Source organism: Molothrus ater, chromosome Z (assembly GCF_012460135.2).
Source record: "Molothrus ater isolate BHLD 08-10-18 breed brown headed cowbird chromosome Z, BPBGC_Mater_1.1, whole genome shotgun sequence".
Taxonomy (NCBI): Eukaryota; Metazoa; Chordata; class Aves; order Passeriformes; family Icteridae; genus Molothrus; species Molothrus ater.
In genome coordinates this window covers 39880295-39905365 of record NC_050511.2, presented here as the reverse complement: position 1 = coordinate 39905365, position 25071 = coordinate 39880295, and the positions used below count along the sequence as shown (strand labels likewise).

The 25071-nt window shown below is 35.3% G+C and overlaps 1 protein-coding gene across 2 annotated transcripts in view; it reads left to right on the top strand.

The window, feature by feature from the left end:
- The window catches only part of CNTNAP4 (contactin associated protein family member 4), a 205985-nt gene that overhangs the window by 125481 nt on the left and 55433 nt on the right, over positions 1-25071 (top strand). For both annotated transcript variants that reach the window (XM_036403163.2, XM_036403162.2), the window contains exons 4-9: positions 2156-2303; positions 9406-9609; positions 9783-9967; positions 11657-11800; positions 14218-14479; positions 20711-20857. In XM_036403163.2, coding sequence (XP_036259056.1) covers positions 2156-2303; positions 9406-9609; positions 9783-9967; positions 11657-11800; positions 14218-14479; positions 20711-20857 — 1090 coding nt within the window. The remainder of the gene's footprint in view (positions 1-2155; positions 2304-9405; positions 9610-9782; positions 9968-11656; positions 11801-14217; positions 14480-20710; positions 20858-25071) is intronic.

Below are 25071 nucleotides of genomic sequence, written 5' to 3'. Positions count from 1 at the left end.
TTGGCATAAGAGTGAAGTGGTCTGAACAGTCTAAAGAAGAGGGGTAGAATGAAAGAAGCTCATTATATGGTTATAAATTCTATGTTTTAAAGATTGCTGGATTGGACCATGAAACAGTAAGTATGTTCTACTGTAAAGACAGGACTGTCTGAAACATTGAATATAATTCTCCTCTAAAAAGCTTACAGGATACTTTCATAGGTTTCAGGTACACCTTTAATACTGTCGTAACCTAGAGAAAAAGCAGTCTGATTTTGTCCTCTCTTTTTTTGAAGTGGTCTTGTACTGAAAAAAAATCAAATACTTATTTTAACCTTTAGGCTGATTAAAAAAAGAAATAAAGACCCATTTAATACTCAGCACAATTGATACACTGCAAAATGTGGTTTTCCCAGATAAAAGCCTTGTAAAATTACAGAAAAAAACCCTGTTTTCTAAACTAGCCATTCTGAATGGTGTTAAAGAAGTAATCTGAAGTATTTTTAGGTTATTGTTGAAGCCAAAATCCAAATTTTGAATTAAAAAAACCACAGTCTAAATATACCCTACAGCAAAACTATCAAGCCACATACAGTCTGTTTTCAAAACTTAAATTAATTTTTATGAGGTGGCTTCTCTCCAAAAGCAATTTTGAAAAAATTTAAATCTTAACTGAACACTTCATTTGCTTGCAGTACTTAAACTTGGGGCCTGTTTCTGGTTCAGTCAACAAACTAATTGGCACTTTCATGGGCAGTTATATTTGTTACAGACTGCAAATAGGATTTGAAGGGACAAGAGGTCTGGAAGGGTCTCACCCTCCAAATAGTAGGTTTCCTCTGATTTTTGTTATATTTCCACCTTTAGGTACTGTTTTAATGGAATTACAAAGCATGAAGCTAAAAATGGATATTCAAAGTCACTAACTCGCATTGCTCATTGCTAGCCTGATAGGTTAGCTTAAATAAGCCAATTCAGTAACTGTTTTGGTTTTCATTTTGGTTGGTTGGTCTGGTTTTGGGTCTTTTTATATAATTTTTTTTTCCCATTGAAAGTTTAGTGATTAGAATTTACTGAAATTTTACTACTACAGGAGAGAGACGGTGCAATGATCTGTGTATAGAAAGATAAATAATGAATGCAGTGAAGCTCATCTTTGTTTCTAAAACTTATGGAAAGAGAAGCTGCATACCTAAAGATGTTGGTTGCTATGTACTTCTCCAGCTGCAACATCTGTGGCTTATAGCTATGGCAACAGTACTGTTCATACAGCCAGAGAGGTGTAATCTTTTAAATACTGCTCATCTAAATATTTCAGAGAGCCATCAGATATTTGGATTCAAAATGTCTGAACAGATTCTTCATGCTTCACATACCATAAACAGATAATGACAAAAGAACACCACACAGCTCAGATAAATCAGAAAATATTCTCCAGTTTTTAGAATGCTATAGCTTATTATTACAGATTTTTTTTTAATTTTTTCTTTAAATTTTTATGTATCTCTGGGGTTTTTTATGTAAGAAAATGGGAAAGTAGTTTTATCAGTTAAATACTGCAAAAAAAGTTTACTTTTTTTCTTTCACCTTCCTTGTAAAAAACTGAAATAAAGATTCTTCTTTTTTAACAGGACACTGAAACACATCCTTTTTACAATTTGGATTCTTTAGTTGGAAACGAGTCTTTTATTACCGTGATCTGTCAATATAAGACCATTTTAAAAACAACATGCTATGCATTTGAAACATAGGCTTGCAATGAAATCCATTTAGCCTTTCAGTAGAAGGAAATTGTAGATATCACTCAGTTTTCTTATGCTAAAGTGTTCCACAGAGCCATGCCCTGAAATGTGAGGATATTCCATGTGTTTTTTGACAGGAATGTTGGGGTTAGCAGGGTTTGTTCACTGAAATTTTAGAAGCTGTTAAATACTTTGCTGCATGGGGCATCAGTCCTAAATACACAGATGAGTTAACACTTTATCCAAAAAATCATCAATATTGAATCATTCTGATGTTCCTGTGAAATTCACTGACAATTGCATTTTATTCCTGTGCTTGACTGCTTGCCAGATGAAATGGAAGTTAAATATATAAAATTAAAAGATTAGTGATACTTCCATATATTTCTGTATTCGATGTGGATGTGTCTGATTTCTTTTTCATTTTCTTCTAGGCCTTTTCTGGAAACACAAATGCAGACAGTGTTGTGTACTATAAGCTTCAGCATTCTATTAAAGCAAGATTCCTCCGTTTTGTGCCTTTGGACTGGAATCCAAATGGCAGGATTGGAATGCGCATTGAAGTGTACGGATGCACATATAGTAAGTTTATTTCTGAGTCAGCTAAATGAAATTAATCTTCATCAATGTCTTTGGCTGCCTAAATTGCATTTGAAAGTAGATTTCTAAGGCTAAATTTAATATCAAATAAAACTGAATTAATAAGTTTATGTACATACTACATTATTTCTACATAAGCTGTCAATATGTGATGCTTATTTTCCTGTACTTTCTGTTTTGGAATGAATGATGTGGACAAAATCCAATTCCTGATTTTATGCAAACTGTTCCTTTTTTTTGTCATAATTGTAAAATGCTTGCTATCTATCTGAAGGCCAAATCATGCTAAATGTTTACAATTTTAAATCTATATGGTCTAGATCTTGAGAGAGTAAGAGTACAACTAGATAGATCCACAAATAAAAAACTGAAGTACACTTCCAAGTTTTTTATGTATTTATATTTTATATATTTTATGTATTTAGAATGGCTTTTGTGCCCTCAATGACTGACATAAGCCTTTGAAAGCAGATTGCATAAGTGTCATGGTTTTATTGATTGGGTGGACAGTGTAAATATTCCTGACATCTTCCTTTTGCAGTTTTTCATCCATGGAATTTTTTTAAAAATTCCTCTATGTAAGTTTTTTACTGCTTTTTTTTCTTCACATCTTTTCTCCATGATGGAAACAGAATTTATTTTAGCAACCTCTTTAACTGATTTTTGTGCATACTTTTATCTGTTGTTCTTTTTTGTTTTGTTTCGGGGTTCTTTTTCAACTTCCTTATTTAAGTTATATTTTGTACGGTTGATTTCTTTTGGATGGTCTCCATATACCTGTTTTCTATTGCCATGTATATTTATCTGACTTTTAACGTACATATGAATAACATATCTCTGGGCTTTCTGCCTTAAACTTGAATTTTTAAAATTGGTAGAAGGTAGTTAATTAAGGATATTGAAAATTTAAATCTGGATGCAGGAGATTAGGTCACCTCAGAAATCAGGTAAACTTCCTCATCCCAGAAAACAAACATCTCATGCCAGAGGAAGAGACTGAAAGGCTCACACAAAATCCCTCAGTGACAGCTGCCTTGAGACTGGGAACATGACTTATGATTCCTAGAAAAATCTGAGAAAATGGCCTTGAAAATTGAGTAACTGAGAAATATGATCATGATTCAACTTATCCTCAACTCCTTTAAGTTTCAGAATGACCAAAGTTCAAAAATGGAGGGTAGACAAATGAATTTATCATTCAAAGCTAAAATCTCATCTAAATCTTCTATTTGAGACCTGATTTCTGTGGTACATGATGGCAGAATAGTCTTTCTTCTTTAAGCTTCACTTTAAAATTCCTTGATAGTCATCAACTTTGCTTCTTCACAGTCCTTCACCTTGTGCATGTGATAACATTTAAATCTTCACTCAGTTTTGCTCTCAAACATTTTCAAACTGAAGAGCTCCCTTTTGACGATGCCTAAAAGTCAGATTATCTATATTCACTATCATAATTTTCTCTTGCAAGATCCACATTATGGCTCTCTTCTGTGTCATGCTTGTTGCCCACCACTGGAAAACTCTGTGAGTCTAAAGGACAAATAAAGAAAAGTGTCCATGCAACTGAAAAAAGAAAACATTTAGAATAAGCAGTTATGAAATAAAGTATTTTTGTGTAGCCATTAACTATTTTTGAGGAAGATTATATTTTTTTTCCATGCTACATATGTGGCACAGAATGTATCCTATAGACAGCTTATAGAGGTAAATCAGCTATGGTTATCTTCCAAGATTAGGATGAATTTAAAATGAATATTTACTCGATCCATTATTCACTATAATGCAGTATGTGACGAACATGATGTCATCAAAAATATGTAATTCTTATAAAGTTTTTTAAGATTTTATTTGAATTAATGATAATGGGTGTTCTAGAAATGCTTTTCCCCCCTATCTATAACTGCTATCATTCCAAATGAATTGCAGACTTCTTATCATCTCTGTATTTTTTTTGAACATCTACTGATTACCAAGTGCCTTTACTAGGTAAATTCACTGGTTGCCATTGAAGACAAATCAGGTGATTATAGATTTACACTTTTAAAAATCATTTTAAAATGTAAAAGCTTAATTCTTTCTCTCCAGTCTTTTTCTCTATTTATCAGGCACAATGATGACATGCAGTTATTGTTACAGTAATTATGCCTGGCTCTTTTTGAAAGACTGTACTTTTCAAAGTGGGACCAGGAAAAAAAAAGTAGAAATGCCAATATTATCTACTTTAGCTTTGATTCACATGTTTTACATGTCCCATTTTCTCATCCTTTTCTTCAGGGAACTCTCACTGCATATTAGATTTTAAGAGTAAACAACTCTCTTTTCATTTACTGTCAAGTATGTGAACTGCGTTCTGTATTCAAGTGCAAATGCACTAATTTTATTCTTCAGTCTTACCTGTTAGAAATTACACAACTAAAACTAAACTTGTGAAAATACAGTATGTAGATCTCTCTACGCCATAAAGCGATGTGAAAAATGTATGTCTTTATGTTCTAAAAAAGTCATTACTGTCTTAATGAAGTCGTACTTACAGGGAAAATTTTGACACCACTTCAAATTTGCTGTCTTCCAGTCAAATGCCTGCTCTGAATAACTAGTATTGCCTAGTATTCTCAAAAATAGTGTTTAGCCTTTAATTATAGTCTCAGTGAGGCTTGGTAATACTCATTATATTTTCCTGTAGGATGTAGCAGATAATTATGGGGGTGTTTTTGGTGTTTTTTTTTTTGTTTTGTTTTTTTTTACATGGAACTTGTTTTCTACTTTTTAGATCAAGGACTGTCACATTTTAGGTGTTTGTAAAGTGCGCATCCAGACAAGCCCTTCCATCTTTGTCTCAGCATTTATTGAGTAGAAAGGCCAAATAAGGGCAGTTAGTTATGGACTTAGATGAAATATTTTAAGAGTTCCCTTTTTTTTTTCTTTTCTTTGAGTTCTTCTCCCTGCTCACTCTGATGTCTCTGCAATGTTTCTTAGTTTTTTACTCATGTTCTATAGTCATTTAAAGAATGGGAAAGTCAGAGGGAGGCAGACAGGCAGGCAGGAAGGAAGGCAGGAAGGAAAAGAAAGAAAGAAATTGAAGAAAGAAAGGAAAGAGAGAAAGAAAAAAGGAAGGAAAGGGAGGGAAGGAAGGAAGTGGCAGAAGGAAGGAAGTGGCGGAAGGAAGTGGCGGAAGGAAGTGGCGGAAGGAAGTGGCGGAAGGAAGGAAGGAAGTGGCGGAAGGAAGTGGCGGAAGGAAGGAAGGAAGTGGCGGAAGGAAGTGGCGGAAGGAAGTGGCGGAAGGAAGTGGCGGAAGGAAGGAAGTGGCGGAAGGAAGGAAGGAAGGAAGTGGCGGAAGGAAGGAAGGAAGTGGCGGAAGGAAGGAAGGAAGTGGCGGAAGGAAGTGGCGGAAGGAAGTGGCAGAAGGAAGGAAGGAAGGAAGGAAGGAAGGAAGGAAGGAAGGAAGGAAGGAAGGAAGGAAGGAAGGAAGGAAGGAAGGAAGGAAGGAAGGAAGGAAGGAAGGAAGGAAGGAAGGAAGGAAGGAAGGAAGGAAGGAAGGAAGGAAGGAAGGAAGGAAGGAAGGAAGGAAGGAAGGAAGGAAGGAAGGAAGGAAGGAAGTGGCGGAAGGAAGGAAGGAAGTGGCGGAAGGAAGTGGCGGAAGGAAGGAAGGAAGTGGCGGAAGGAAGTGGCGGAAGGAAGTGGCGGAAGGAAGTGGCGGAAGGAAGGAAGGAAGTGGCGGAAGGAAGGAAGTGGCGGAAGGAAGGAAGGAAGGAAGGAAGTGGCGGAAGTGGCGGAAGGAAGGAAGGAAGTGGCGGAAGGAAGGAAGGAAGTGGCGGAAGGAAGGAAGGAAGTGGCGGAAGGAAGGAAGGAAGTGGCGGAAGGAAGTGGCGGAAGGAAGTGGCGGAAGGAAGTGGCGGAAGGATGGAAGGAAGGAAGGAAGGAAGGAAGGAAGGAAGGAAGGAAGGAAGGAAGGAAGGAAGGAAGGAAGGAAGGAAGGAAGGAAGGAAGGAAGGAAGGAAGGAAGGAAGGAAGGAAGGAAGGAAGGAAGTGGCGGAAGGAAGGAAGGAAGTGGCGGAAGGAAGGAAGTGGCGGAAGGAAGTGGCGGAAGGAAGTGGCGGAAGGAAGTGGCGGAAGGAAGTGGCGGAAGGAAGGAAGTGGCGGAAGGAAGTGGCGGAAGGAAGGAAGGAAGTGGCGGAAGGAAGGAAGGAAGGAAGGAAGGAAGGAAGGAAGGAAGGAAGGAAGGAAGGAAGGAAGGAAGGAAGGAAGGAAGGAAGGAAGGAAGGAAGGAAGGAAGGAAGGAAGGAAGGAAGGAAGGAAGGAAGGAAGGAAGGAAGGAAGGAAGGAAGGAAGGAAGGAAGGAAGGAAGGAAGGAAGGAAGGAAGGAAGGAAGGAAGGAAGGAAGGAAGGAAGGAAGGAAAGAAAAGAAAAGAAAAGAAAAGAAAAGAAAAGAAAAGAAAAGAAAAGAAAAGAAAAGAAAAGAAAAGAAAAGAAAAGAAAAGAAAAGAAAAGAAAAGAAAAGAAAAGAAAAGAAAGAAACAGAGTTTGTTTTCTACCTCCAGGTGTTAAACCTACCTTCATGTTAACTGATAAAGCATCACATGATAAAACATCTGCTTGTGCCATGACTGCACTGCAAATAATCTGTGCTGAACCTCAGCCCAAAATCTGTCTGAAGCCTCTGCCTGATAGTTCTTTCTATTTAGTGTGTACAAAAGAGAACAATGAATCTCTACTGACATTTCCTGTTTCTTGTTCCTGAAATGCCAGATTGTGACAATTAAACCATGTAAAACACAGTTAAGGTTAAGCTATGTCATGACACTAAAAAAAAGGGATATTAGGAATGTGTTTAGCTTACAATTTTCCCTCTTTATTACAGTACTCTCTTATTTCATCCTCTAAAATCTGGTAGTCTAAAAATAGAAATTAAAGAAACAAAAAGGTGGGGATTTTTTTGCCCTGGCGGGCAGAAAGATAGGTTTAAATCTGAAAATTACAAATGTATAAAGTAGTAGAATATAGGTAACTGGAAAATAAATTTATAATGCACATTAAAAATTGTCAGTTATGTATGCTATGATACCTAACAAAAAGTGCTGCAGATACTGCTCAAACCCTTTTGTTTTCTATAATTTCTAGTTGTATTGAGGCTTTTTCAGCATTTCCTACCTGACTGAAATGCTTTAAGTCAGCATTACAGTTACATCAGTCAAAGAAAGGACTTCATATTCTCTTCATAACTGGAATAATGCCAGTTGGTTTGCATTGCTTTAAGGTTTTTTTCTTTGTAGAACATTAGCATTGATTTCAATTGATATAAAGATAAAAAAGTTTTTTGAAGACATTTCAACTAAAACTTTTGCTCAGGATCACTAGGATTCTTGGTCCTGTGGTATGTGAGACCTCCAGAATTTCCAGTTTCTCAGGGGCATTTTGTGATTTCCAAAGATATTTTCATAGTTCACTAAGGATTTATATCACATTGATATAAGGAAGACACTGCCAATTGTGGAAACAAAAGATGAGTGTTCATAAAACAAGACCACCTGTTTTATTTTTCTTATTTACAACAGTAGAGAAAATCCATGTAGAGGATTTTGAAGTCCAGTAAGTTGCAAGTAGTTGGTAAATAAGAGAGGAAAATCTTATGGTAATCTGGATATGTGCCCACATTCTATTTATCCTTATAATCCTGCAGGACACCCAAGCTGTCTTTCTCACACCTCTTTAAATATATTTCTAAGGGTAATTAATGGATGGTGAAGACAAGACCTGGCAATCAAAATTCTGTGACAAGAATTTTGATTGCCATCTGCAACAATTTTTCAATCTTCATTAATTCATGGGATGAGAGCAGGGGCAAAATTTAATTTTGTTTATTTTCCAAATTTAGACAAAGCAGGTATTGCTTCTTAGGAACCAATGCTGCAGAATAGTGTAAGGGATTTTGGAAAGCCATATTAATGTTCTTTATACTCTGTCCCAATAAAAAGAGTATGTTCCCAATCCTACAGTTATAATTGCCTAAAAAGTAGCTGGTTTGATAGATGTATAGAAATGTACAAGTGGTCTCATTGAAGTCTTTATTGAAGCTATTCTACATCACATTCCTTATTTTAATTCAACATTAATTAACACTTTTGCTGTCCACATTCATTCAGTGACAAAATGAAGTAAAATCTAGGGTTCATATTTAGGTAGAAGATCATATTTATTCATTGTCCATTTGATAAATTAGTTCTTCATTATCAAGATATAAAGAAAATCAAGAAACTATATTTAAAAACATAACTGCATTCACTTGACAAGAGCTTTGTGAAAATGGAATATAAATTAGTAACCTAAAGTACAAGAGGTAATTTGAATTCATTCCATTTCCATGCTGAAGATATGGAGAAATATTTATCGTGAAATTATATAAAGTTAGTAAATAGGTAATGGGTTTCCCTTGACTTGCAAGAAGTCAACCAGTCAGTTGAAAAACAACTCCATATTTTATTGCATATCCTTACATCTTCATTCACTTCAAAAATGTATTTTTCAAGGGTAATTACTTTTTTCTTCATTACATATGAACTGTGAATACTCTATGAGCTTTTTATAGTGTTACCAGTTCCTTGGTGTGTGTCTTGTTCAATCTGTACTGATTTTGATGGATATTCTTTTATAATATTGGGATAAAATCAGTTAGACCTATTTAATTCCTTTCCTGAAGGTCAAAAGCCTTGGCTTTTTTTTTTGTCTTGATTTTATTCATTTGAATGAATTGCATATAAATTAATAGCGATTTTCAGCCTAAGAGTACAAGTAAAAACAGAAATGGTCAAAGTACTTTATAGCTCCAAGGAAAGGAAGACCAGCATATGATAACAAACATAGATTTGAATAGATGCCAGATCTCTTCTCACATGGTTTTATTATCTAGTTATACCATCATCATTAAAACACAACAGTCTTAATATATAGAGAAAAAATAAAGTACAATTTACTGTGCACAAGTGATCTACAGGTGTTAGTGATGGAACGTCATACCATATTGAAGTAACATGCAATTGTTTCTTTTAGACATAGCATTATACATTATCTTTCATTTCTTTACTTCTAGGGTCTGAGGTGGTTGGCTTTGATGGGAAAAGTTGTCTAATTTACACATTAAATAAAAAACTCATTAATACACTGAAAGATGTGATTTCTCTGAAGTTTAAGACAATGCAAAGTGATGGAATTCTCCTCCACAGAGAAGGACAAAATGGAGACCACATCACCATGGAATTAACTAAAGGGAAGTTGTCCCTACTCATTAATTTAGGTAACAGCTATAGTCTCATAAAGTCTAATATAGTTACTAGGCATTATTTGACTAAAATTTCTCTTAAAATGTTAAGTGGATTTTAATGTATGAAGTATGATAAATAGCAGTATATTTTTTAATAATTTTATTTTTTCAATGAAATTAATAGTTTTTATTTTTCTTCCCTCAAGGTGATACTAAAACTCATCCTCCTAATGCCCAAATTAATATTACGCTGGGCAGCCTTTTGGATGATCAACACTGGCATTCTGTTCTCATTGAGCATTTTAACAATCAAGTAAACTTTACAGTGGATAAACACACTCATCATTTTCATGCAAAAGGAGAATTCAGTTATTTGGACCTTGATTATGAGGTGTGAAAATTACCTTTCCTTTATTACATTTATTACCTTTGTTACGCAAATGCACTGAAACAGGCAAAGGAAATGGAACTTAAGGAAGTTTGTAGTCCTTAAGACCTTGGGGATTCTCTGTCTGTCAAGGGAATTAATAAAAAAAAAAAGAGATGTTCTTGGAGTACAAATCTTCCACTAGACTCAAATTGTATTTTCAAAAGATCATCTTTTTCATCTCAGAATTCATTATTTTAATACCTTTGTTTTAATAGAGCTGCAAATGTGATAAACAATATTGTAAACATAATGAATGAGACCCAACTCAGCGCTATGATTTAATAAATATTAATGTTATGAATATAAAACTTGATTAAAATTGCAATGTCAGCATAAAAACCATTGTAGAAATATTTATACCAAGACTTAAATCCCTGTTAGATTTGAAAATTATACTGTGAAAAAATCTTTCTTGCACAAATAGTAAATTCGTGAACAGTAGTAGATGTAATGTGCTGTGAAATTTTCCTGCCTGTGGTTAAAAATACCACTATTTCACAGTTGTAATGTGATGACTGGCTGCTTTATGTTTGCCCTATACTGTTTGTTGGATAAGACAATGAATGATAGAGCAGAACGTCAGGAACCCGCAGACTTTATTGTACTCATTCCAATTTTTAAGCATTTTAGAGCAAGATGTCATGCTGTTCTGTGTCTGCTTTATTTCATTTCAAAAAATATCTGCTCAGAATTTCTGAATGTAAATCATACTATCAAAGTTTGGAGGATCATACTAATTAAAAAAAAAAAAAAACAAAAGAGGAAAATAACTGGTTGGCAGTTTGTTTTAAAAAAAAATTAAAAATTAAAAGGTTAATGGTTTAGACTGACCTTTTTTACAATGTTGTCTAGAATAGCTTTGGAATATGTGAGCTCAATGTTCACTTATCCTGGAATCCTATTTCTGGTGGTGTAAAAGAGTTAAAACATTTACTAGAGAAGAACTAAGGTCACGATTGTGGCAGTGCTTTTCTAAAATAATTTACTGCTTTCTAGCAGCTTTTGCCTTAGGACAGGGATGTATTTAGACAGAATGATTTTCTTGAATTTAGTAGCTCTCAATGGGTTTTTATTTTTGTTAAATCTTCCAATCTCTTTCTGAAATAAGTAATTTTACAGCACCATACAAAGGAACTGCACAGCCTAAGCATTTTGAAAGGGAAAATGTGTCTCCTTTAGTTTGTTTCAAATCTGTCCTAGAATAATGTAATTTGATGTACTCTTCTTTTCTACTATAGTAGTTATGGTGTGCACAGAGTAGAGAAGTTAGGGTCAAGTTTCTAAAGAAATTGTTGCTAATTGTCTTCTCCCTTTTTACACTGCTTTGCATAGTCTCCTTGTACTTGGCCTTGTCCCTCTTCTTCTTGGTTTCACAGCTGTAATGGACCCTGACAACTGATTCAAGACACAGATACATCAGAAGAAGAAAAAAAAAGCCAAAATGTCAGAATGATTTGCTACATACATTGGACTTGATATAGCCTATTTTTTTGTTAGCCTATTCTTTTAATATGTAGATGTGATAAAGTGAAATACACAAGTAACAGATTCATTATAGGCCAGTCTTTGACTTCTGCTCTTACAGTATAGTCAACTTCTTTCCTTAGAAAATTACTTAATAGTATTATTGATTTCTCTTCTCTTTCTAAGCTCAGCTTTGGAGGGATCCCAGTGCCTGGAAAATCAGGGACATTATCACGCAGGAACTTTCATGGGTGTTTTGAAAATATTTATTATAATGGAGTGAACATTATTGACCTGGCCAGAAGGCATAAATCTCAGATCTACATTGTGGTAAGAGATTTATAGTTAAGAAAGAATAAAAAAGAGAGAAAACGATCAAAACCACTTTCAAATCCAACCTGTTAGCAATGTTTTTGGTAAAATCTATGTTAGGTAATGAAAGAAAAATAAAGTAATTACCAAGTTGGGCTACTTTTCATTTTATGCTGAGTAGACTCATCCTAGTAGAAAAGGCAGGATGCGTTTTATTCTTGAGATCTTTAGCTGATATTTAGCTATGTCTGATACCACAGTTGTTGTGTGCTTTCTAACTGGGTGACAAAAGTCAATGAGTAACAAGATGCATCAGAAACCATCAAATCTTTGGCTTTGTAGCAGAGTAGTAAGAATATGTGTCTGACTAATTAGAACACCAGCAGTACATTTTTTAAGTTCTTTATTACTGAGGTCACTGATCCACTTTGTCCAGAGAGTTAAAATTTAGATAGATAGATCAGTTCTGTTTTTCAGTTTATACTGATCTGTTTCTGAAAACCTTTAGTTTAGGTTGGTGGGTTTAATGTATTTATTGTGACATGTCCAGAAGTCATATTATACAAATTCCTACCTGTTATAGAAACTGTTCCAATAACAAAACAAATGTGTTCTGTGTTACAAAAGGCTTTCTAGAAATTTTACTGAGTCCTTCACTGTTGGTTTTGTTTTGTTGTTTTTTTTCCCAGTACAACAAGGGTCATCTCTGTTTGTAACGTGTTTATTTAGTAGCAGGAAATGCAGAGGTGTCATGGAAATCAACTCAGAATAATTAAAAATGTATTAAATGCTTTCATGATCCAAATATTTTAACTTGGATTTCTGTTCAGAATATGAAGAATCAAATTTGGTCTCCGTCATAGAAGAAATGATTGAGAGGCATATCTTCTCATGTAAAATTCACTTGAAATATTCCAAAATTATGTGAGCTTGTACCGCTGCATAGTATTCTGTCCATGATGCTTATGAATATTGGGTAATGGGCAATTACAGTAGGCTCTGTGTGGACTAGTGGAAGGGGATCTATGAAATTATCTGTAATAGGAAATTTCATTAGTTTCACGTCAAATGTTTTAAATTGTTGTGCACTACTTTCAAAACTATTTAGGAGACATTTCATAATCTAAATAATAAAGAAAGAGTCTCTGTTACCACAAAATCCCTCTTAAATAGGCACTTTACTGGGGGAATCTGCAAATGGCCAGCTTTTAGCATTTAGCAAGGCTTTTATAATCTGCTGAGTATCTTTTCACTATGTGTCAGTTTAGCTGACTATTCATTTCTGTACAGCTGAGTTCATAAGATAAAACTTTTACTTATTTATCTATTTTCTTTGAAGAAAATGAAAACCCATAAACTTTAATACTTTACCACACCAGGGACTAGTGAATATTTTTCTTAAATTGATTTTAAAGCTGCTTAATGTGTGGTCAAAGTTTTATGTATGCTCAAAAGTTTAAAACCTCTTAGTGTTGAACAGAAATTAAGTGCACTTTAAATTCCAAAACCATTAATCTTTAGTAATCCTTTTCCCAGAACAAATTAATGATAGTTCAAATGGTGTCAGCAAGTCATTAGATCAGAGTGTACAGTGTACTGCTATCAAGCACCATAAAGTATTAACTAACTCTGACACCAGATGCAAAAAATTCATTATTCCCATTCTAGATTTCTTATCTGCATTACTCAGTACAAGTACAGATGCAGGTTACTCTCAAAGTTTCTCAATCAATTCAGCCACAAGTTTACCTAAGAAAGAGTTATTTCAGAAGAAGGTAAGCACAAAGCAAATGCTAGGTGCTTACCACAAAGCAAATCCAACTCATCATCTAGTCCATATAGGCCTGCTTGAAAACACATTCCCTCTAAAATTAAGTATGTGTTGTGCATTTGTACGTAGCAAAAGTTTATATGTGGAATTTTTCTATTTGGGAAAACAAATACTGGAGTTGGTGCACATCTCTAATTGCATTAATTTGGAATTTTTTTTTTCTTAAATTTAACCCCATCTTAAACAATCAGTGCCAGCTCAACATTCTTCTCTGCATCCAAGCATTTAGACCCCTGTAAGTGTTTACATGCAGTCAGTGGCATGGTATTTATTTGTCACTGAAGAATTTGTCAAGTTCCTAATGCTTACTGAGGCTGAGCCAAGCTCCGAACAAAGCAGATCTTTCTAACTCCTGAAGTAGCATTAAATCAGCCTCATAATTTAGGATCTTACACCATTCCCTCAAAGGTTCTTGCCGCTCTATGCAGGCAGATGAGTCTACTCTGATCAGACAACATTAACATTTCTCAAACTGATGATGTTCATGTTTAATTTTTAGACTAATACATCCAAGTACTATGTACCATGTTTTGAAACTCTGCAGTTTCCATGGAGAAATTCTCATGACTCTTCCTAATGCCATATTTGTTTTATTTATTTCTAGGGCAATATGTCCTTCTCATGTTTAGAGCCACAGGTGGTTCCTGTGACATTTCTGAGCTCCAGCAGTTTCCTGGCACTGCGAGGCGCATCAGGGCAAGATGAAGTATTTGTCAGTTTTCAGTTTCGCACTTGGAACAAGGAAGGACTTCTATTATCCAGTAAACTGCACAGGTCTTCAGGTGGTTTCCTCTTATATCTGAGTGATGGGAGAGTCAAAATCAATCTTCATAAAACAGGAAGAGTACTGAGTGACATCGCTGCAGGTAACAGAAATGAAGAAAAAAATTACAAGACTCCTATGCATAAAAGAAAAAAATTTAAAAGTTATTTATTTAGTATTTGCTTTCTTGACTTATTTTTATGATTAGTTTGTCTGCAGCTGTGCTTTACTTGTGGGAATTTTACACCCAATTATTTCTAAATGCTTTCTTTTCTCTCAAACATACCTATTCTTTTTTTCCCCATGAGTGAACAGAAATTACTTACAGTAATATAGACTGAAAAATTGAGTCCTTAGCTTAACATGCATACAGTATGTGCAGCTCATGTGTATGACCTGGCAAGTCTAAGCAGCTTTTTCTGTTGTGAAGTGTAAGAAATTTAATCTCTTACTCTGTCAAGCTAAGTGATTAAGATGTTTCTCACCATTTGTCTGTGCTTTCAAAAGGTATCAAGTAACAATTTTTTTATAAAGTTATACATCACTATAAATATAATGTCTGTTATTTTTTAGAGTTCTCAATTGCAGAGATATCCATTAATCTGGGGCAGTGGATGCCCAATACCAGATTGTATTTCGGAAAATGAGGGCAAGTTTGAGTCTATGATTTAAAAAAAAGGGAACTTGAGGAAAATGAATACCTGGAAGCTAAAAGGTCACTTTTGTAGTTAAACACTTTATCGAGACTAGATAATCTACTTTTGGTAGTGCACTGCTAGGCATCCCTCAGGGTAAAACAGATTTTCAGAAAGCTAGTACCTAGTCTAGTCTTCTGATGAGTAGTTTCACCCTTGGCAAACAAATATGTCAAGACAAAAGGATGAAGCTACTACAGTGAATACACAGTCATGTTAGAGAGCATTCAGTGTGGATTCCGAGCAGATTCCAGCTTTAACTTTCTCTCTGCCTGGCAGGAATGGGAGTAAGTCTTTCACAAAAAGTGTTCTCAGTTTTTCGGAGCACTGTTGGCAGTTGATGTGGGATCAGCATGACTGTTGGCCCAGTCAGGAATCTCCATCTTTGAGGAAATATGATAGCAGGACAGAAAAATGTCATCTCCACCTTCAGAGGCTTTTTATAAAATGCTGCTATCCAGTAACATCCCCATGTAATAATATCATCACCTTCACCTAGCAGCCTGTCATCAGTATTATACTATTCTCTGGCATTCCATATATCACAGCTACCTTAGAGCTTCTCATTATTTATGCAAACAAATTTAATTTTGCCTTTTACTCGTAGATGGATTGTATAATGTGATCTGATATGATGAGACCTGAGACAGGAAAAAAGACAGTAGAGAATAGGTGGATAAAAGGGATTACAAGGAATTTATGATATGAGGAAATTGAGGCTGGGGTTGGAGTCATTTCTGTATGGACAAAGATGACCAGAGTCCACTAGCTGGAGCAATATATGGTAGAAGCAATGGTGAATTTGGATGCAGAAAACACATTTATGATATCCAGAACATCACTTGATCTTTGATTCATTTTGACCCATACACAAAACCTGTATTTTCCATTTTATATTCACAAAGCAGAATATTATCAGTGTAAAAGAAGCCAAGTTATTTCCAGTTATGTAATAAAGACCGAGTGAGAAACCTCCAAACTAGGTATAATCAGTATAAAGACAAAATAAGAATCAACTGTCTAAATTGTTCTCAAAACTTATTAGGCAGTATAATGCAAAGGGAGCAAAGCAGAACAAAGCAGGACAGAGAAACAGCCACAGGATTTGAACATGAGGTCTCCTTAATCTTTGTTCCATGCCCCTCTTTCTTTGATTGATTCCTTACTTTAAATCCTCTTAATAAATGAAAATTCCTTCCCTTCCTTGAGGAGGAAGCAGGAGGGAAGGGAAGGTTCTGGAAAGGGAAAGGAAGGGAAGATTCCGGGAAGGGAAGGGAAGGTTCCGGGAATGTTCCGGGAAGGGAAGGTTCCGGGAAGGTTCCAGGAAGGGAAGGTTCCGGGAAGGGAAGGTTCGGGAAGGTTCCGGGAAGGTTCCGGGAAGGGAAGGGAAGGGAAGGGAAGGGAAGGGAAGGGAAGGGAAGGGAAGGGAAGAAGAAAAGGAGAGAGAGAGAGAGAAAGAAACTGTGAAGTTCATTATGTTTCCACAGGTGTATAATGATTATGAGTAAAATTTTAAACCATTGATTATTTTAATTCAGGAAAAGCCTCTAATGACCACAGATAATGTTGAAATTTGCATAAATACTTTGATCCTGTTCCTGTGGGTGATAATAGGTATGGCCCTGGTATTTTTTATTTTCTAAAATAACTGATGCACAAAGAGTACCACTTTAATGACAAGAGATTTCCCTAGGGTTACCATTTGAAAATGTCAATTTCTTAGTAAGAATGACAGTGGTATATAGTTAGCAGTGATGAATTTGGTTTTTTAGGAGCTATTGCAATTGCTGTTCAATTATATGATGTATGTTAAAGAAACTGTTGCCATGCACTGTCATTTTAACAGACTGGCTGATGGTGGTGGCACTTTTAACAGCAGTAGGTAGACTTGCACGTGGGGCAATTTATTCAATTTCAAAGCTGAAATGCAATACATAAAATATTAGTGTTAATATCAAGTTAAATCTTGACATTCTATGCTGAAACAAAATTTAATGTTCTCATGCTAGGTTAAGCTTCCCATTCATAAAGTCTAAAAGGAGGAATTGTGTTTGTCTTTGTGAAGGCAAAAGCTACAGCAAAATCATCTTATTCTCTTCTGAGAGGGAATTTATCTAACAAAACCATATGGGAAATTTTTCCTTGAGTTTTGAAGTGTTTGAAGTGTAGCAATCATTGAAGCAATTTAATTCTGCATTTGGAGGTTGAGTAATTAAATTATGGATGGTTGGACAGAAGATTTGCTCTCCTACAGGCAGGGACTTATGACCTGACTTAGCCACACACATATATAATATTTGATAATTAAATCTGAGCACATTTCTTTGTGCCCAAGTCTTAAATTAATTATCCTGTGTTTTTAAGAATTTCTTTAACCATATAAAACCAAGGAGAATGGCATATCGTTTCCTAGCTAATTAAGTTATAGTAAGTTCTTTCTTTTGCAGAATGGCTGCTTAATGTCTTTAATTTTTAGCAAGTGATACATCAAATATTCACAAAGAAGTAACATAGGTTTAAAAAAAACCCAGAAATCAATACAAATTTTTGAATTTGTTTTGAATTATGAGATCAAATTGAATTACAATATGTGTAAATGTTGGATCCTATTACTCAGTTTGTTCTGTGACCCTCTATTTCTATGAAGCTTTTAATTTCCATGAAGCATTTAGTTTAGTGATGTTAATAATAATGGAATTTCATTGTTATACTTCAGACTAATCTATAAATTACTTCCTCTAAACTTTTTTTTGTTTCTCACTGATTTCCTAATAATTTATATACACTGCATTTTATACATGTGTTCCTGAGGTTGGGTATCATTGTCCTGCAAGACATCCCATAGACCCTATTTTAATACTTAGATTTAAAATGCTAGAACTAATGAGAATAAATGGAAATCTTGTTTAACAGCTGCCTTATTATGTACTAAAAAAATCAATTGTTTTGTTTTTCCTGTTTGTTTGTGGTTAAGCATTTTTCTAACTCATAGTAGAGCAGCAGACAATGTAAGTTTCAGATGGTACGTAGATGTTGGTAGTCCACTGGCCTCTTCCACTTAGATGTTTTACCACTCAGTGGCTCCACACAAGCAAGTATGAATTTAGTCAAAGTTCTCAATTCAAGGGCTAAAATGAACAGTTTTCTTCAGAGTGTCTTATGCTCCCACAGTGGCATTCCTCAGTTCTCAGACTTAATAAAAGGGATTTCTAGGAAGTCTTAACTTCAGCTGCATGAACATTGGTGAATATCTCTAACCATGCCAACCACTAAGAAGGGGAGATAAAATACCCATTTCAAAATTATATCGTAGGTCAGCAAGGTGAATTAAAATCAACAAACCAAACAGTGTAAAATTCATATTATTAATTTTCCAGTAACCAAAACTTCTGATGGTCTGAAATACCATTATTTATATGTTAGAACAGTCTCTTACCTACCTTCACTGTCAAATATTACAAGGTTTGGAATATGGTTTACCCACCAGAACAAGAAGCTACTGAATGAGGATGCACAACTAAGAATTAAAAGCATTTATCCTCCTAAAAATTAAAATAAAGTGGCAGAGTTTATTGCTAAATTTAATATTTTTGGTAATGACAGAGGTAGTGGAATTAAGTGTATCCTCAGCAAGTTTGCTGATGGCACAAACCTGAGTGATGCAGTTGATTCGCTCTAGGGAAGGAATGCCACCCTTGGTAGATTTGAAGATGGAGGATGCTTGATAGACTTGAAGTATGGACCCATGTGAAGCTCATGAAGCTCAACAAAGCCAAATGAGAGTGCCTGCACCTGGGTTTGAGTGCCCCCCAGTATCAGTATAGGCTGGAGGAGGAAGGGTTTATCAGCAGGCTTGCCAAGAAGAACTTGGAGGTGCTGGTAGATGAGACCCCCACCTCAAGAAATCCTTCAAGCTTTAGGATCCCCAGCACAAGAAAAACATAGTCCTGCTAGAAAGAGACTGGAGTAGGGCCATGAAAATTATCAGAGGGCTGGAGCACATCTCCATGAAGACAGGCTGAGAGAGATGGTGTTGTTCAGCCTGGAAAAAAAAATAAAAACAGGGAGACCTCATTGTGGCCTTTTCATACTTAAGGCATATAATGGAGATTTTTATTCTTTTTTCCTCCAAGGATCTGTAGTGGGAGAACAAGAGGTGACAATCTTAAAGTGAAACAGGTTATATTTATATGTTCCATTCCTGGAAATGATCAAGGTTATGTTGTATGGAGGTTTTGGCAACATGATCCAGTAAAAAAAGTCCCTGCAAAGAGGGCATTGATTGAACTGGTTTTTAAAGATCACTTACAGCCCAAAACGTTATATGATTCTATGATTTTTTAATTTGTAAAGGAAGAGATAAAGTATGAAAGAGTTGTGACTGAGTACTTCAGTCAGTTGAAGTACTCATGAGAGGCTGGGGCTAAAGCAAAATGTTTAAGAGTTCTTGTTACGTGTTCCCTAATAAATATGCTTATTGAAGTAAGGAAAAAAGGTATGTAGGACCAATATTATCTTAAATACATTGGAGATATTATCTAGGTGATAGTTCATCTGAGTTTGCAATGTCCTTCTAGGGTTTATCTCTTCATTCTATTATGATCTTGTATTTAGATTATGGTAATCAACAAATTATGGATCCTAATTATGCTATAATTTAGCTATTTGAACCTTCTCATCTTTCTCTTTTTATTTCTTTTCTTTCTGTTTGAATGAATCCCTTAACTCATGGACTGCTACTGCAACATATACAGCATGTTCTAGAGAGGACTACATAAATACATGACGTTTCAAGAGGGAAATCACAGATCACAAATCATAGACACTCTGCAGTCAGCAAATGCTTTGCCTAATTTAGAGGTTGTATTCTTTATTCTTCACTGAAAGAAGTACCTCTGCTCTGAGGAATTCTCAAGAACGGGATTGACTTTAAGCACTTGTTAAAGATAATAACATGGTTACATGCTACCCTGTGTAGAATTTATTTATGTATACATAAGTGCTTTCCAGAATCAGGGCTATGGGTTTATTGTTTTGTGGCACCTTACACCTACACAGCTAGGGGTAATGTAAGTTTGTGGTCATGGCTTAACTCTCAGAATATTTTCCCACACATGTCCAATAAAAGAATCAGCTGAAAGCAAAATTGTCTTGTGACATTGACATGATGGTTACCAAAGCTTTTAGCATCTGCAGTATTTTATTATTTTGCCATATTGTAATATAATGACCACTTTGTAACAGTGTAATAAAAATATATATTAGGTGTAAAATACTGTATCCACCATCACAATAATGTTTTAATGATAGCCTCCTTGGATTGGGAGGATACTTTTCACAGTCATTACATTAAATGAATATATTACAGATAATTAGGCTACAACAATAGTAGTACAACACTAAGACTTAATCAGTGAAGTAGCTTTATTTTTTATCTATAAAATGTGAAGCAAGGTTCTGTCTTCACAAAAGATGCTTATGGTTATTAAGTTCTTTGTCATTTTACTATCACTTGGAGATTTTATGTGGGCTATGATTGCTCTCTCTTGGTTCTTTCTCCTTTCAATTCTAAAACATTTAGATAGTATAATAATAGGTGGAAGTTCATACTAAATTTTGGGGTTTTATTTTATTTTCAGGTGCTGGATTAAATAATGGCCAGTGGCATTCTGTATCCCTCTCTGTCAAAAGGAATCGGATCAGTATAAGAGTGGACAATGATGTGACCTCGTCTGCTCATACCTTCATACCTCTGCAGATTTATTCAGATGTTTTCTACTTTGGAGGTGAAATATCGTTGTTTGTTTATAAAGGCAATATCCAACAGTTACACATCAATTTTTCCTGACATATATAATAAAATGAAAATAATTATTTGGCTTGCTTCAAGTCTTCTTTGCCTAGCTTGGTTCAGGCACTGTTCTGATATTTTCAGTTTTCTTTAAATTTTACCATGTTGGGTAGAATAAATCACCACCTTAAATTCTTGGTCATTTTTTAGATAACTTGTATTGTGTTCTGATAATTGAATATAGTCTGGCTGGCAATCAAACAGACAAACAAAGGTTTCTCTTGCTGCAGACTTATTGTTTTGCCAAATGAATATTTTGGAGAGTCTTCCATATATTCCAACTGGAATGACTTCAAGTTTTCACCTTAAGTAAATGCTTATCTTGTAAATACCCTCTTTGTACATAGACCTTTTTGGTTTATTTTTTTTTTTTTACCACAGTGATAAAACTTTTCTACGTTTGATGAATATAATTTGTGCCTAAAAACTTACATGTACATAGGTCTTCATTTCTCTAGGAATATCAACAGTCATCTATCATCAAGGGATTATGTCATTAATGACATATTGTTATTGATTATTGTTATTGTTTATTGATTATTGTTATTTGATTATTGGTATTGTTATTGATAGAGTGGAGCAGATTGTTCTGCTATTCATATAATTCTTTTGGGAATGGGTTGCATAGTAGCAATGATAAACACTACCTGAGTGCGTTGGTTGTTTGCCTAATGCTTCCTCTCTTTTAAACATTAATGGTTAAATTAATAAATTATTAATTATTTAATAATAATTCTCAAATTTCTGTGAAAACTGAGAAGGTTTTCTACAAAACACTAAATGAGTACGGACCCAGTCATTGTCCACAGATCACTTCCCTTGAAACAACGGCTTTTAAATAAATTTCATGTTCACAGACATGCACTTAGTACAGTAACTGCTACATGAGCATTCACATGAATTTTCACATCTGGCATCTACCATGTAATACAAAAAATACCCCTTGACTTGGCTGGTAATCAGCAAAAGCAGAGAAAGATGCAAAATATTAGTCTTGAATAGCCCTTCTATGTTGGTTCAGGTTCCCAGATCTCTGATGAGGTGATTTTCACCATTGCAGGGTTGATGACACAAATAAACAGTTCAGAAGGGATGTGGGGATCTACAAAAAGAAGCATATTCAATTAAGTTGTAGAAGGACACTTCTATTTGTGTTTTGCAGTGTGGAGAGGACAAATTAATTCCATACTGGGAGTAGCAATTGCATATCCATCCCTCAGATTCTCTGATCTCAGCCTTATCACTGAAATCTGCAGTTCATGCATCTCATACAAAGTTAGGGAATTCTAGAAGTGGGTTTCTGAGTTTAGAAAATTCTTTATTAAATTTTTATGTTATATGACACTGTCAAAATGCAGACAATGCATTTTTACTTTCTTTCCAAGTCTATATGAATATTTACCATATTTATGCTGTTTGTTAAAATATGAGTATCAGCCTTTCAGGGGAGATGTCCTGGGGACATGGTGGTTTGTTTACTTGTTTTAATGAATACAAATTATGCAGGAAATATGTGTGTTTAACTAGGAAAATGTGTAATAAACATGAAAATATTTTAGTGTTATGTCAGCACAATTTCTAGTCATGCCATCATCAAAGATCTCTAATCTCTCTCAGTTCTTGTAATAAAAACTCACTGCAACTATAAGAGAAAATGAGATCATTTAATTTTGCAATAAGTACATAATATAAATTTAATGATTAAAGGATTTCCTTTTATCTTTAATATCCAGTCTACAATTGTAAGGAAACACAATTTAATTAATGTTAATGGTATTTGTCTCTTCTCTAACAGCAGACAATTTTTGAAAAAGAGACACCAAGAAAAATATCTGACACACAATTCTGTAAAATAGCTATGCCAAAAATTTGTAAACTTTTTCTACTTTCTCTGGCCTTTATTTATTTGTTTGTTTGTTTGTTTATGTATTATTTATTTATTTATTTAAGCTCTACTGGAAGTATTTAGTTCTCAAATGAGCATCAAATTTTTCACCAGAAATGACAGAATTTATGTTACCGTTCAACTGTAGAATGCTGTAAGGCATGTGGTTAAACTTGTAATTAATTTGTCTAACTGTTTTTGGTGCTGAAAACTTACTGTGCTCTTATATTTACTTTTGCAAGTTTGCATGTTTGTTGTTCTTAAAGCAACACACCCAAGTAGATAAAAAACATTTGCCTTTAGAAACATGTTAACAATTTTGAACAGTTTGGCTCCTGAGCAGATTTATGAACACTCCAAGTCTATCAACTTGTAAAATTTCAGTTTTAATGCTTTTTCTAATCTAAATTTCTCAAAAATCTGTCTATACTATTTTTGTTGTTACACACTTACTTGAAAGTATTTAGTAGTTTCCACTATCATTTTGCTTTCTTGTGTCATAAGCCTCTTCACTGTCTTTACAGGACTTCAGAAGTACTCATTAGCTCTGTGGAACAGAAGAGTGTCTGAAAACTCATTGCTTTCTATTTCCTAAAATAAGAAGGACTTCAAATGCTGTGAACCAGAATGCAGTATTGTTTGACTAAGATCAAAGGATGACCCTTGTACATCATTGCAGAAACAACAATACCCCTTGGAAGAAAGACAAATAAAGCATTGCAGTGTAGTGTTTACCTGCCACTAGGAAAAACTGCTCAATGTACATGTTTTAAATCAAATCAGGATTAAAGCAATTTATTTCTTTTCACAAATGTTTACTTATTTGGCAATCAGTGAACAAGACATTTCAGGACCAGTAAGACGATAGATAAACCACAATGTTAAATTCTTACAGAATGTGTACATCCAGATGGTATGTAGTCTAAGCCTCAGTTCTAAGCAAGTCTTAGATCCACATGTACTGGGATATGACCACTCAAGCCATGTACAGCTGCAAAGATGGAAATCTTATAACTTCTTGGGGCAAATTGTTCTGATATGGACCACTGTAGCCATAAAAACACTTGTTGCTTGTGTCTTATGCCTTATGATCCAAATTTGCAGGTTTATAGTTTTGTCCTTTGCCTCTTGTCCCATCACCATGTACTGCTGGAAGTAGTCCTGCTCTATATTCTCTGTGCTATCTTATTTTCTCTTCTTAAGACTGAGCAGGCCCAGATCTCTCAGCCTCTCCTCATAACTGCATTCAGCTTCCAGCCATCTTGGAGGCCTCCTCTGGCCTCACTCTAGGACACTGATATCCTTCCTCCCCTGTACTGGGGAGCCCAGAGCTACAGCACTCTCGATATGGCCTCACAAGTGCCATGTAGCAGGAAGAACCACTTCCCAAGACTTGCTGACTATGCTCTTGGTAATACATCCCAGAATGGCATTGGCCTTCTGTGCTGCAAGAGCACTTCCCCAGATCATATTCCACTTGATGGTCACTAGGATTTCAGGCCTCTCTCTGGACAGTTAGCCTCCAATTTGGATTGTTGCGTGGACTTGCTTCATCTCAGATTAAAAATCTTGATCTTGTTCTTAATGAATTTCAGGCAATCCTGTCTAGGTCCCTTTGAGTTGCAGCCCTGCTCTCCAACATTTTGTCCCTGCCTCTGGTTTGGTATCAGTTGCATGCTTGCTGAAAGCACATGCTGCCTCATCATCCAGGTCTTTAATCAAGACATTACAGATGTCACTACTGATCTCTAAAGAATCTTCTGCTCCGTGATCATCAGCTGGACTTCGCAGCATCAACTGCCTGCTTATCCCACCCATATATATTGTGAATCTGGTGATAGGGACACTATAGAAAACTGTCAAGTTTTTGCTAAAGTCATGATATGCAATGCTCAGTGCTCTCCCTTTATCTATACTGTTCATCACTTCAGCCAAGAAAACAAAGACCTCAGTCAGGCATAATTTACCCTGAAGCTGAAGTTATCCAGTTAACTTCTTGTCCTTTGCATGTTTAGAAATGGCTTTAAGAAGTTTTGCTCTGTGAATTTGCCAGGCACCGCAATTAGACTAACGCCCTCTAGTTTTTTGAAGATGGGTGTAACTTTTCTTGTTCAGCATATTGCCAAGACCCTTTGAGGACATGAATTCACAATGACAATGGCAATTGTTAAAATGGCATTGACCAGCTCCTGCAGCATGCTCAGGGTACACCTTGTTCCTTTGCTGTGTTCCTTTACCATGGATACTCCATTCTTTTTTTCATG